A 14,368-nucleotide genomic window follows, 5' to 3' on the forward strand; every position below is an offset into this window, starting at 1 on the left:
TCTTACCAAGTTCATGTAAAAATGGGATGAACAATTTTAATGTCATTCCAAATAAGACTTGTTGACCCCCAAGTTGCAAAAACTATTTTGACAAACTAACTTTCAAGCAATATCGATGAGTAGAGTTTACACTGTGCACACGCTTAATCATGTGTGGCATTTTCTTCACAGTTCTGCACTGCACGTAATGTGGTTTGCCTTCATCTCGAAATTGTCCCCATCTGCCTTGTGCTGTTGTACATTAGCAGCAAGTGTTTACAGAGCTCTTTATAAAGAACTTTGCATTAGGTGTTTTTGGACCAAAAACAGGAAGCGTTTCCAACACAAACACAAACCTTTATGACTAATACATGCTATAATATGAAACTAGGGAAATTCACTGGGCTAACTTATGTTGTAAGAAAACTTTTCCATAAATGCGTATCGCTTATGCATAATATTTAAAAAGTTAACCGAAGAGTTAGGACTTGCATTTAAAAGTTGTGAATGCACATAAAACTCACAAGCAAGCATTTGTCTAGTAACAGGTTTTATTGTTCAGTACAGTCAAACACTGGACAGACACACTGGCTGGAGTGACATAAGCTATATACTGGGCGCTTTACTCACAAGAAGTTGCTTTTCTCAAATATGCAGATTAAATTAACATGCATGTACTGTCCTTGTTTATTTCTGTATATTGAACAGCAGATTATACACACACAAAAAAAATCAGCCGACTTCAAATGACAGAACCCAAAACATCGATCAAATCATTTTAGCTGCATTTTCAAGCTTCACCGTCTACTTCCCTACATGCCTGACTGATGATTTTGTCCCTATAGACAACATTTGCATGAATACTGTATAAAAATAAATCATTTCTCTCTTTCATCTTGCATCTACAAACAGCAAACACTGCGATATCACAAATACATTCGGAATTATTGAAACAAAAAATAATACTATGAAGGAACGTGTTAAAAACACAAGACAATGACTTTTCAGTATCCAGGAACGCATTAAGCCATCTATAAAAATAATATCTACACTTTCAAATGACTTCTTCCGATGTAGAAATGTGCTCAACCACGAAAAACGAACGCCTCTGGGGTCACAATAATATAAGAAAAAGACCTCAGTCACTGGCTTTCATTCTTATAGTGGTTTCCTAGCAGGTTTAAATCGGAATCGGCAAATGCAGTTTACAAAATCACTTGAATGTCACATCAAAGATGAAAAGTGCTAATGAAACCATGATTTTAAACATGTCTACATATAATGTAAGAGCTTTCAAAAGCCAGTTTACATAATTTGGCAAGTTCTGGAATCCTGAAGTGCTTATTTGTAATGAAAAACATGTTTCTTTTGTATTGCAATTCAACATTTAAAAATAAAGGGAGTTTTCACAGCGATGCCATAGAAGAGCCATTTTTGTTTACCAAAAAAACATACAAGTGAACAATTCTTAAAATTACCTTTTTCTTTTACAACTTTTTTTTTTTTTTTTGCTATAAAGAACCTTTTGTGGAATGGAAAAATTCCATGGAGGCTCTTCAATGGAACCATAGATAAGCATAACGAACCTTTATTTTTAAAAAGTAAATGGAATGAACTGGATAAAAACCTCAAAACTATCTAAAACTTTGACGTGGTTTTGAAATCAGTCCATTAAAACTCATGTTGAATTTCTTAATCGCAGAGCCAGCTCTGGATGAAAAAAAATAAATCAAGTAAAAACACCACTAAAGAACTCAGAATCATTTTGATTTAGCTTCAGAACGCAGATACGGCTTTACAAACAGCATTGCACAAAACGCTGACAGTTGTCAATTTCACATTATAACAGGGCTCTACCAACACAAAATGGAAAAAAAATCAAGTCAAAGCAACTAGACAACTGCATGCACTAGCTTCGTCTCAGTTCATTTCAGTGTTGATTGACACTGTAAGGTTTAAAATTCTTTAAGACTGACGGAGTCTACAAACACAGCACAGTATGCATTGTGAAGGGAGATGAGAGGACTTAGGTGTGGCTCTCGGTGCCGTTAGGGGTGAGCTTGGTCTTGTGCTCCACCCGCGGGCCTTTGGCCGAATACTGGACCAGCAAGAAGGGCTCCTTGGTTTCACCTTCACCAACAATGCTTTCCTCGTCTTCAGACTGACTGAGGCGCTGCAGCCGCAAGTAGCACCAACAACCGAGAATTAAAGCCCCCAGAGCGGCAATGGCAATGAGTATTACAATAATTGTGACGACCCCGGTGGTGGGGCTATGGTCCGTGATAGACATCCTCAGTCAGGAAAAGTTCAACAACAGGCCTTCAAACGTCCACGAGAGGCAGTTCTGCAGAGTTTGTGTAGGTCAGGGCTACATCTGAAAGACATTAGAACCAGGATTATTCCTCAATAAGCACAAATTCTGAGAAGCTTCCTGAACATTTTCTCACTGGAGATATTAAATGGTTTCAAAACATTGCTTTATGTAGCATCCAAACCTTTGCCAATCATTTCTTTCAAAGAACTTCTCTAACCGCCAATGTCATGTCATTTCAGCCATCTGAAAACTTATGTGGGGGAAGTCGTGGTCTAGTGGTTAGAGAGTTTGACTCCTAACACTAAGATTGTGGGTTTGAGTCTCAGGCTGGCAATACCACGACTGAGGTGTCCTTGAGCAAGGCACTGAACCCCCAACTGCTCCTGGGGCGCTGCAGCATAAATGGCTGCCCACTGCTTCTGGTGTGTGTGTGTGTGTGTGTGTGTGTGTGTGTGTGTGTGTGTGTGTGTGTGTGTGTGTGTTCCCTTTGGATGGGTTAAATGCAGATCACAAATTCTGAGTATGGGTCACCATCCTTGGCTGTATGTCATGTCACTTTCTAAGCTTTGTTACATCATAACAGTTCAGAAATGTCTCTTAATAATCTCTGTAAACACATGAACCAGTGTATATATTGTTTCACCTAAATTTGTGGACATTTTAATGATGCATTTTTGTATAATAAAAAGCAAGTGTGACAGTTCATACAAACTTATTGGTCTGATTAACCAAACCAGTTTTGTCAATCAGACAAAACAAACCCTATAGTTGAATAATAACACATATGAATGGTAATGCATCATATGTTAATAGTATTTATCAGATTAAACCCAATAAAACATTTGCAATTGGTTTGTAAATGGTGTTTTTAAGCATGTTGGCCTGAGTTCTATATCGTTCAAGCAGTGAATCAGTGAATCATTTTGCTCAGTATTTGGTTCAATTGATTCGAAGTTTCGAAAAGCTTCGTTTCTCCCATCGCTAGTTCGCACTCATTCTTTGAAAATTTGAGAAACAATTTCATACAGCTTTACCAGCCATCACTGCTCAGGTCACGGTTCCCCTTCGAGAAGCCACAGGTTATGCAACGAAGACTTTCCATCTTGCCCACGCGACTGTTAAAAGCGCTCGTTCTTGTTTTTTTTTCCGAGAGCGCGAGGCCCTTCCGCTGTCACTAACGCAAAGCTCGCAAAAACGCGTTACGACATTAATGCAACCCACAGATAACGATCTACTGCAGCAAATATCCGTGCAGTCGTTTATTTGTTAATTATTTTTCCCAAACGGAAAGAGCATTAATTTTTTCCCAAAGAGTAGCGATTTATATGCGATCTACGCGAGACCTGAATGCAACAGACCGTTTTTTCCTGAACAATTACTGATATAAGTGAAGCTTACCAAAACCAGGCCGCTTTTTATCAGAGAATAACGCTCATGTACGTTTTGCAAACCATCCCGTGCAATGGCGCGCGCTGACAGTTGCACAAACACTCCGTCTGTCTCCAGTCATCCAGCTCTTATGTTACATCCACAAACATCTAAAGACAGCCGCTTATATTTCTAGCCCGAGCAGATACATTAATAAATAAATATAGCTTGTCACTGTACAGGAAATGAGATCACGCCTGAAAAAAGGGAAATATCCAATCAAATAGCCTAAAAGCAATGCTGAGCTGACCAGTAGAGGAGCTCTGGCAGGCGGATGGGTGGCATTTGTACTGCATTAACAGTCAAATGGAAAGTGATTCATTTGTGTATTTGTTTGTGAATATGAAACACGCATGTGTTGCACTGATCGATAAGTTAATCGATCAAAGTCATTTTTACAGAATAATATGTGCACAAGTCCCTTGGGTGACAATGATAAAAATAGAAAAGTAAAAAAAACGCACCATTTTAATACAAATAATTTAAATAAATAAGTTGTATTATACAAATAACAACATACTAAATGTTTAACTTTTTACTTCAAAGGGAGGACGTGTAAATGCACCTTTTTAAACTTTTTTTTCATGCACTTGAAAATAAAGTTTTATTTTTATCTACAAATAATAATAATAATAATAATAATAATAAAAATAAATTACGAATACCAAGCCAAAAAAATATATGATTCATATAAAAGGCGTTTAATATAAATTGTTAACCAATAACAGGATACACGATAAACACACAAACAAAGCAGTTGCTAGAGTTAAACTACGTGAAAATACCAGTTTTTATCATAGACTATGTTACACATACGGTCAAGCCAGCCTCACTTAGTGTTTTTGCGCGTCTAATCGCGCATTTAAGATATGGGTGCTGGGAGCGGCCAAAATGCATGAAAAGTTTCCTTTATACTTTTGTTGATGTTTTTTTTAATAGTCTGCTGTTTATATATCACTGTATAAAATGTAATTTAACCCTAAAAAGACCATAAAACGATATCAGAATATAATTTTTTTGCTACTTTACATCAGTACATAATAAAAGTTTACAAGTTAAAAAATGACTTGAACATTATTGATTTTAATGTTAGTTATTACATGTTTTTGTACATTGGCATGGATATTATACATTTATGTATGCATAAATTATTTCCATAATTAGGACCGGTAAGATATTAAATTTTTTAAATCTAGTTAATTAGATGATGTGGTGATTAATCGCACATCAAATTTGTCTGAGAAATTACTCCCAAAAGATAATTTAAAGTAATTTGATGTTTAAAGCATCAAACAGACATTAAAAAAAGTAGCTTCAGCAAGAAATATTCTGTTTGATAAAATTTATTTTTGACCATGAGGGTGAGTAAATCATGACATAATTGTCATTTTTGGGTGGGTAAACTATACCTTTATTAATTAATTGTATTATTATTACTATGGAAATATGAAATTATTTCTCTAATGAAATTATACTGTAAATAATGAACTAAAACTGCTAGTAGGCGGTGGTATTGTCTTAATGATTAAAGGCACAATATGCTATATATATATTTTTTAGCTTTATTAAAAGATCCCAAAACCATTAGAACAGTGTTATATATTTTGCTGACTTGTGTACTTATATTATCCCAAATTTTTAGAAGAGTGTTTAAATCCAGAGAAATAAGCAATTTTTTCGAACCCCCAACTGCTCCCCGGGCGCCGCAGCATAAATGGCTGCCTACTGCTCCGGGTGTGTGTTCACAGTGTGTGTGTGTGTTCACTGCTCTGTGTGTGTGAACTCCGGATGGGTTAAATGCAGAGCACTAATTCTGAGTATGGGTCACCATACTTGGCCGAATGTCACTTCACTTTCAATTTTTTTTTAGGGAAGTCATGGCCTAATGGTTAGAGAGTTGGACTCCCAATTGAAAGGTTGTGAGTTCGAGTCCCGGGCTGGCAGGAATTGTGGGTGGGGGGAGTGCATGTACAGTTCTCTCACCACCTTCAATACCACGACTTAGGTGCCCTTGAGCAAGGCATTGAACCCCCAACTGCTCCCCGGGCGCCGCAGCATAAATGGCTGCCCACTGCTCCGGGTGTGTGCTCACAGTGTGTGTGTGTGTGTTCACTGCTCTGTGTGTGTGCATTTCGGTTGGGTTAAATGCAGAGCACAAATTCTGAGTATGGGTCACCATACTTGGCTGAATGTCACTTCATACTGTCATTGTGTCGCCTGCCAATGATGTCATAACCCTCGATTTCTGGTTTTGTTTTGTAGAAAACATGGATGTGAAAAATATGTTGTGTGTTTTAATAGACCGGTAACAACAACACAGAGTGGCATTATAACAGTACTTCAAGAACATATCTAGTGTGATAAAACAGCACTGCTTTTTCCCCACATACACATGACCAGAAGGGCTTGTTTTGCTTCGATAGCTTTCAGCCTCACCCTGCTTCATTCTACTACTTAAATAAATCATCAGCTCATCCATGAACATGATTTCTGCCTGAGTCCCGTCGTATCATATCGGCTGTGGGGATGAAGACTACAACTCCCATGATACAACACTCAGTCACAGCGTTTGTTTGTTTGTTTTGAATATGTACCCTCTAGCGGTGAAAACTTACATATTGTGCCTTTAAGTCATCAAGTCATTTATTCATATAAGTTTAAATTTATAAGGCTGATTCATTCAGGAGTGAAGAATGGTTGTCTTTATGAAAACCCTAGTTTTCCTTTCCTCTTCTCTAAAGCAGCACAGCATTGCATTGCCCCCTTTGCTGCATGTTCCCGGGGGCGGTCCTTGTCTGGAAGTAACTGTAATACTTCACGTCTTATCTATAAAGGAATAACTACCATTTCTGTCCTTTAGTGTTACATAATGTCTTTTGGTGTGACAAAAGAACCAAAGATTTGTTTTTATCTCGAAATATCTTTAAAAAACAGTTGAGCCTATTGCAGTAGGGGAAATTTTACAAAATATATTTTTACTGTCTATTTGTCAGCTACCCATATATATATATAAATGTGCAATAGAAATATTAATGTACAAAATGTTCAAGTCATAAAAACATCCTGAAAATGTATTATTTATGAACTGATTTAAAACAGTGATTAAATATTCTGATGTCGCTTTATGGTCTTTTTAGGTTTAAAGTACATTAATATTCGTGGTCACCGTGAACAGCAATCTTGAAAATAGCAGCCGAAGTATAAAGGAAACGCCATATCTTTCCATCTATTTTGACCGCTCCCAGCACCCATACCTTAAGTGCACGATTAGACGCGCATAACAAAGAAAAGTGCCTAGAAGTGTCTACACTGCAAGAAAAATAAAGAAGACTAATAAAAGTGCGGCTGTCTTGCCCGTGTATTTCCACGACGCGACTGTCTTGACTGCAGTCCTGTTCATCATGTGACCAAACACGGAACTTGGGACGCCCATTTATAACAAAAACAAAAAAACAACAACCTGTCAATCGCTATTTAGTAAATCTATCGAGATACACACACTGAGGTTGTGTACAGCTCTACTGGTGTAACGTGTCCAGTTTTGTCTGATCATGAGAGAGCCCGCCCATCTCTGCTGCGGAAACACAGCGAGTGCGTAACAAAATAAAGAAACAGGAAACGTTTTTTTTCAGATCATTCTTGAGTGTGTTCCCAAGAAAGCGTCAAACACGTAAGTGTGATTCTTTCAAGCTTCTTTTTGTTTTGTTTTGAACGCGCGTCGCCTTGTCGTTTAAAGCCTTACCGACTCTGAAAACTTTTATTTCTCGTGATTTTTGTAGTTTGCTTGTATTTCGAAAGCGCCTCAGACTGCCTCAGATAAAGTCCCGTCACGAATTGGGCAAGACTGTGAATATCGGTACAGTATAATAACCGTATATTTACTAAGAAGCTATGGTTCGGTTCTGTTCTGTTTTAGAGCACCCATCAAGGCCATGGCAAGCGCACCCCCGCTGGAGTCATCCACTCTTGTGGGACACCCTCCTCCTCCCTCGTATGAGGAGGCACTGGGATCAAATCCCATGTACCCACCAATGCCCTACGCTCCTGCTCCAGACATGAAGACATCTGTGCCTCCGTATCCAGCACAAGCCTACTGTCCCATGTATCCACCACCACCAGCTCAACAAGGTCAACCTGTCACCAGTCCTGTTGGTAATGACCCTAAATCCACCATGACCTTTTTCTAATCAAACGTTTTAAACTCAAGTGTTTCCAAAAAAAAAGGTTGTATACATCACTCAAAAGATAAGAAATAATGTAGAGATTTTTCTGAAGACTGACCTGGTTGACTTCTGCCCCATCGACTGGTCGTGTGTTGATTGTCCACGTAAACCAACTTGGAAAAGCGAAAAACAGAAGCTGGTTGAATTTGGTTTTTCCAGTTGAATCCTGCTTAATTAAGTTTTTTTTCTTCAGATTTGGCAAGTAGTTTCAGATTTGCATTTATCCTGTTTTAAATACGTATTTGTTTTATTTATTATAAGTTATTTAAACTATAAAATGTGAGCTTGGACCACAGAACCAGTCTGAAGTGTCAATTTTTTAGAAACTGTGGTTTATACATCATCTGAAAGCTGAATAAATCAGCTTTCCATTGAAGGATGGGATATTATTAGGATATGATAATATTTGGCTGAGATACAACTATTTTAAGATTTGGAATCTGACGGTGCAAAAAAATCTAAATACTGAGAAAATCGCCTTTAAAGATTAATATATATATATATATATATATATATATATATATATATATATATATATATATATATATTTGAAAAAAAAAAATATTTATTTAATTATTATTATTAATTTTCTTTCCTTCATTTTTTTAAAGAAATTTATTCATAATTTAAACAATCCTTTGAATTTGCCTTTAATTTTCTCTAAAACTATACAGTAAAAACACTTGACAATTGTTACAGTAATAGACAGGTTCACTCTGAACAGGAACTAACTGAAAAAAATGAGCAAACCTGTAAATGAAACATTTATATGAGTGTTTGATAGAGGAAATGAATATACAAATTTAAAAAAATGTCAAACAGGCCCCGGCTTCACAAACCCCTGCTAATATAATGAAGCAACATGAATGCTTTATTATATTTAGTAAAATTCGTAAATATGAGATATTAGTAGGCTAATAGCTACATTCCCGCCGTTAATATTCCATAGATCCAAACCATTGCAACTAAAGCGTCTCAGCTGGAAAACCGCTGTGCCTCCAAAGCGTTCTCAAGCGCCACCGTCTGGTCGTTTTAAGAAGAGCGCCTGACATTTTTCCAGCTGGCTTGGTTGTCAAACATTACTGAATATTTATTGTTAGGCGTTTGGCCTAGTCTTTTTTTGCATTTATGCAACATACTGAAGCCAAACCTGAGAAAGTAGACCAGAATATTCCACTGCGTTACTGGACACGCAATTTGCGTAGCTGTAATTCAAAGGCGGGGATTATGCTAATTGTGAATGAGCGTTAACAGAGAGTGCACAATGTTAACAGAGTTTGTGAATCCGGAGGAAAGTTTTCGTGAAGGGCTGGTTTACGCACAAATTACTCATATATTTACACACATTTCTTTAATGAGGCCCATTTATTCCAACACATCCTTTTTGTTAAGTCTCAGATATTCAAACAGTTCTTGTATTAGAAATCCTGTGCAGCACAGGATATCTAAGTGTTCTTGTTTTTGTACCGAAGTATCTGTGCAGACCGTGTACGTTCAGCCTGGGCTGGTGTTCGGGAGTGTCCCGGTGCAGGCACATTGCCCAGTGTGCTCACTGAACGTGATAACTCGCCTGGAGTATACATCAGGAGCATTAGCTTGGCTCTCTTGTGCAGGCCTGGCCATTTTTGGGTAAGACAAACATTACATAACATACACTCATATGGTTTTCTTCTTTCACACCGAGACATTGCTCTGATTGTTCGGTTCACGTCTCTCATGTTCTAGTTGTATCTACGGCTGCTGCCTGATTCCCTTCTGTGTGGACAGCCTGAAGGATGTGATACACCACTGTCCGAACTGCAGCAGCGTTTTAGGAGTCCACAAGAGAATCTGAAGCAGCTGCAGAACATATGAATGAGTTGTGTAACATACCACTCTGTGTTTATAATGGGGAAAAGTTACAGTCAATTCATTTTTTTTTAGCAAGAGTTAATTCAATATCTGTTCCACCGACACAGTGACTAGTATTCGAACGTATACACACACACACACACACACACACACATATATCTTAACATACTTGTCTTTTTTTCAAATAATTGTATCACAATTGTGAAGAAATCTTTATTACATTAGATTTATGGATAAACAGTGCAATTATTCTCAATTATACTTTCTGTAATCAAACTGATGTAGAGAAATATTATATAAATAAATATAAATATGCTTTCGCACTTAAAGGCCCTGTATATTCTCCATATGTAATGCGGTTTTTGTTTGTTCCATCGGTTTACTTGGCAAATATTGTTAAGTGCTGCACCAGAACGAAATCAAATACATTAGTCTCATGAAGCAAACAAAGATCTGCTGGAGATCTTCTACTTCATAGATCCATAACTCCAAGAGAATGCACATTCAAAAGTTAAAAATAGAACAATAGAATAGACTTAGTGGACTGTTTGCTCACCTGACCTAATTTATATTCATGAGTTGTGTTTTTGTCATTTGGAGATGTTTTCTAATATGCAAACAGAAAAACAAACTATATTTTTTCCTTTGTCAACAAGGACCCAGTGAAAGTATGTGTGCTTGAACATCAGAAAAAGGTTTGTCCTCAGGAAGCCTGACTAATTATTATATGAGCTGCCTTTAAAAAAGGCTACTATACCAGGACTCAGGCTGGGGTTTTCTTTGGGCACGCTGTTAATGCCGCTGATGACAAAGTTGCAGGAATTGTGTCGAAGTCTGTTCCTCCTGTGTTGTCAACTCATTTTCAGGAGAAGTTGCTCAAGGAAGGTTGATTTTTTGGTAAAAGTTGCTAAATGATGTTGTGATGTCATTGCGTGATGACGTCATTACGTAATCCCGACGCAAAATTGTGTCAAATCTCAGCAAAAACACATTTTATATATGTTAATTTAGATTTGTTCGTAACAATATAAATGCATACTATTTAAAATATAAAGAACTATTTTTTAATACATTTAATTATCGAAAACGTACAGATTTCTGGACAATTACAAATTTAAGGTTTTTGTTGTTGTTGTTGTTGTTGTTGTTAGCCAGTAATCAAGTAAAACTACACATTCTGAACAATTCTACTTAACTGTCACCCGTCCCCTCTGTGGGATGCCCAAGTTTACTTCACTATTTTACAATTAAATAATTAAATCCAAATCTAATCAATCATGACAAACTATATATCATTGGGAACATCTAAGACTCATAAATAGATACCTTACCACTGTTTTTTGTTGAAAATATATGTAGGAAAAGTTATAGATTAATTTAGTGCACCTCAAAAATCAACATCATAATAGCAGTTCTGACCTTTGTCACAAAAAGTCTTCTTCGTTGCCTTTTTCTGTATCACACTTTAGAAATCATCAGAAATTATAGATCCAAAACTTAAAATCTCAAAATTCATCCTTTGAAAACCATTTTAAAATCAGACATTGCATTACCATGAAAATGGTACATCAATATGTTACAAAATGTTTTCATTCATGAATCATAAAAATTTAAGTCTGGATAGTGCACTTTCACATCTGTGTTCAAAAATGCACAATATGTTAATTATGAAGGAATTTTCTCTAGGCCTATTGATTTTTCCACAGTGTCTTTTTAACTACATTTTAATTACACATTGTATTTTGTGTTTTTGGGTTACAGGGTTGCAACAGATAAAGTCCTGGAAAATTACTAGCACCTTTTCCATTTTTCGACATATTTTTCTTACAGTGTACTAACTCATCAACAATCGCAGGTACAAGCTAGTAACAAAGTGTCTCGTAAATGAAGAATAACAGTTTTCAATTATTATTATTATTACTATTAAATTAAACTTGCACATAGCAGGTAACTTCATTCCTGTGATGCATGTACTGCTAGGCATCTTTGGTTTCCTCGTTTTGTGTAATTAAAATGGTAAATTGTGCCCCTTTTATCATTTGAATCACTTATCAAAAATTGTTAAACGTTGACAAATCAATTTTAAAAATTTTAACATTTGTTGCTGCAGGAGATGCTTTTGGAATATAAAGTTGCTAAATGTTGGCAACACTGTTAAGCTTTTCCGCTACGCAACCAGCATACAGAGCATGCGTGTGTGCTCGTTCCACTGCTCCCTCTTATCTCTTTGTCATCTTATAATATTTACTATATTTTAAGGTATTGATCACAGGATTGATTTGAAGGTTTTTCTGAAGTCTTTGCCGACTGCGCTGTATGTAAAAATGAATTCAAATAAATGTAGGCCTACAACGTAATTCTACCTCTAACAAGTATATTTTTATTGTTTCTGCTTCTCGGTCTTAGTTTAAAATAGTTTATTGCCATTATATATTACAACCCGAATTCCGGAAAAGTTGGGACGTTTTTTAAATTTTAATAAAATGAAAACTAAAGGAATTTCAAATCACATGAGCCAATATTTTATTCACAATAGAACATAGATAACGTAGCAGATGTTTAAACTGAGAAATCTTACACTTTTATCCACTTAATTAGCTCATTTAAAATTTAATGCCTGCTACAGGTCTCAAAAAAGTTGGCACGGGGGCAACAAATGGCTAAAAAAGCAAGCAGTTTTGAAAAGATTCAGCTGGGAGAACATCTAGTGATTAATTAAGTTATTTGATATCAGGTCTGTAACATGATTAGCTATAAAAGCTTTGTCTTAGAGAAGCAGAGTCTCTCAGAAGTAAAGATGGGCAGAGGCTCTCCAATCTGTGAAAGACTGCGTAAAAAAATTGTGGAAAACTTTAAAAACAATGTTCCTCAACGTCAAATTGCAAAGGCTTTGCAAATCTCATCATCTACAGTGCATAACATCATCAAAAGATTCAGAGAAACTGGAGAAATCTCTGTGCGTAAGGGACAAGGCAGGAGACCTTTATTGGATGCCTGTGGTCTTCGGGCTCTCAGACGACACTGCATCACTCATCGGCATGATTGTGTCAATGATATTACTAAATGGGCCCAGGAATACTTTCAGAAACCACTGTCGGTAAACACAATCCGCCGTGCCATCAGCAGATGCCAACTAAAGGTTTGCTCTATCATGCAAAAAGGAAGCCATATGTGAACATGGTCCAGAAGCGCCGTCGTGTCCTGTGGGCCAAGGCTCATTTAAAATGGACTATTTCAAAGTGGAATAGTGTTTTATGGTCAGACGAGTCCAAATTTGACATTCTTGTTGGAAATCACGGACGCCGTGTCCTCCGGGCTAAAGAGGAGGGAGACCTTCCAGCATGTTATCAGCGTTCAGTTCAAAAGCCAGCATCTCTGATGGTATGGGGGTGCATAAGTGCATACGGTATGGGCAGCTTGCATGTTTTGGAAGGCTCTGTGAATGCTGAAAGGTATATAAAGGTTTTAGAGCAACATATGCTTCCCTCCAAACAACGTCTATTTCAGGGAAGGCCTTGTTTATTTCAGCAGGACAATGCAAAACCACATACTGCAGCTATAACAACAGCATGGCTTCGTCGTAGAAGAGTCCGGGTGCTAACCTGGCCTGCCTGCAGTCCAGATCTTTCACCTATAGAGAACATTTGGCGCATCATTAAACGAAAAATACGTCAAAGACGACCACGAACTCTTCAGCAGCTGGAAATCTATATAAGGCAAGAATGGGACCAAATTCCAACAGCAAAACTCCAGCAACTCATAGCCTCAATGCCCAGACGTCTTCAAACTGTTTTGAAAAGAAATGGAGATGCTACACCATGGTAAACATGCCCCGTCCCAACTATTTTGAGACCTGTAGCAGAAATCAAAATTAAAATGAGCTCATTTTGTGCATAAAATTGTAAACTTTCTAAGTTTAAACATTTGCTATGTTATCTATGTTCTATTGTGAATAAAATATTGGCTCATGTGATTTGAAAGTCTTTTAGTTTTCATTTTATTAAAATTTAAAAAACGTCCCAACTTTTCCGGAATTCGGGTTGTAATATATAGTGTTTGTATAATATAGGCTATAATGCAATACATAGGCCTTTTTGTTCTGCTTTTGAGGATATGTGGTACTTTACCTATTTACTGCTAAATTACTCAGCTAGCCTACATAATTATGTTTTTATGAAAAAATCCACTAAAATGATTAATAAAATTTAAAAATTCTAATTTGAGTTGTATCTGGATATTGATGATTGTACTTGAAGCAATTAGAGTTTTAGACAACAGACTTCCCATCATATTGTTCCCTTTTTATTTCTTACAGAAGCAGGTTCTAATATTTTTCAGACTGATGCTGGGGTACTAATAGAACTTTTTTTTATCACATAATGTTAATTATATATTTAAGTATTGATCACAGGATAGATTTGAAGGTTTGAACGCTTTGGACACTGCTTTGAACATTTTTTTTATCTAGTATGTTTCTGGGTGCTCCTCAAATGGCTGCATCCTACCGCAACACATAAAAACACAGTATAAGTCATTATAATCCGTAATTATGTCCTAGCTGGATGCAACAAAT

General features: G+C 36.7%; 2 protein-coding genes across 4 annotated transcripts; one reads left to right on the forward strand and one right to left on the reverse strand.

The window, feature by feature from the left end:
• Positions 1-512: 512 nt before the first annotated feature.
• Positions 513-3,997, reverse strand: LOC132149788 (stannin-like). Of its 3 annotated transcripts, none has more exons than XM_059559191.1 (2): positions 3,692-3,997; positions 513-2,353 (listed from the first exon to the last, which is right to left on the reverse strand). In XM_059559191.1, the coding sequence occupies exon 2, from the start codon at positions 2,267-2,269 to the stop codon at positions 2,006-2,008; it is 264 nt and encodes an 87-aa protein (XP_059415174.1). In that variant the 5' UTR covers positions 2,270-2,353; positions 3,692-3,997; the 3' UTR covers positions 513-2,005. The 3 variants fall into 3 exon arrangements, with proteins under 3 accessions (XP_059415174.1, XP_059415179.1, XP_059415180.1); XM_059559196.1 differs by lacking the exon at positions 3,692-3,997 and adding an exon at positions 3,328-3,589; XM_059559197.1 differs by lacking the exon at positions 3,692-3,997 and adding an exon at positions 3,320-3,589.
• A 3,640-nt stretch (positions 3,998-7,637) lies between these two features.
• Positions 7,638-9,919, forward strand: LOC132122153 (lipopolysaccharide-induced tumor necrosis factor-alpha factor homolog). Its single transcript, XM_059532133.1, has 3 exons — positions 7,638-7,873; positions 9,417-9,573; positions 9,670-9,919. The coding sequence occupies exons 1-3, from the start codon at positions 7,654-7,656 to the stop codon at positions 9,776-9,778; spliced, it is 486 nt and encodes a 161-aa protein (XP_059388116.1). The 5' UTR covers positions 7,638-7,653; the 3' UTR covers positions 9,779-9,919.
• The last annotated feature ends 4,449 nt before the right edge of the window (positions 9,920-14,368 follow it).

The sequence above is a fragment of the Carassius carassius genome, chromosome 1, assembly GCF_963082965.1.
Source record: "Carassius carassius chromosome 1, fCarCar2.1, whole genome shotgun sequence".
NCBI classification, from domain to species: domain Eukaryota; kingdom Metazoa; phylum Chordata; class Actinopteri; order Cypriniformes; family Cyprinidae; genus Carassius; species Carassius carassius.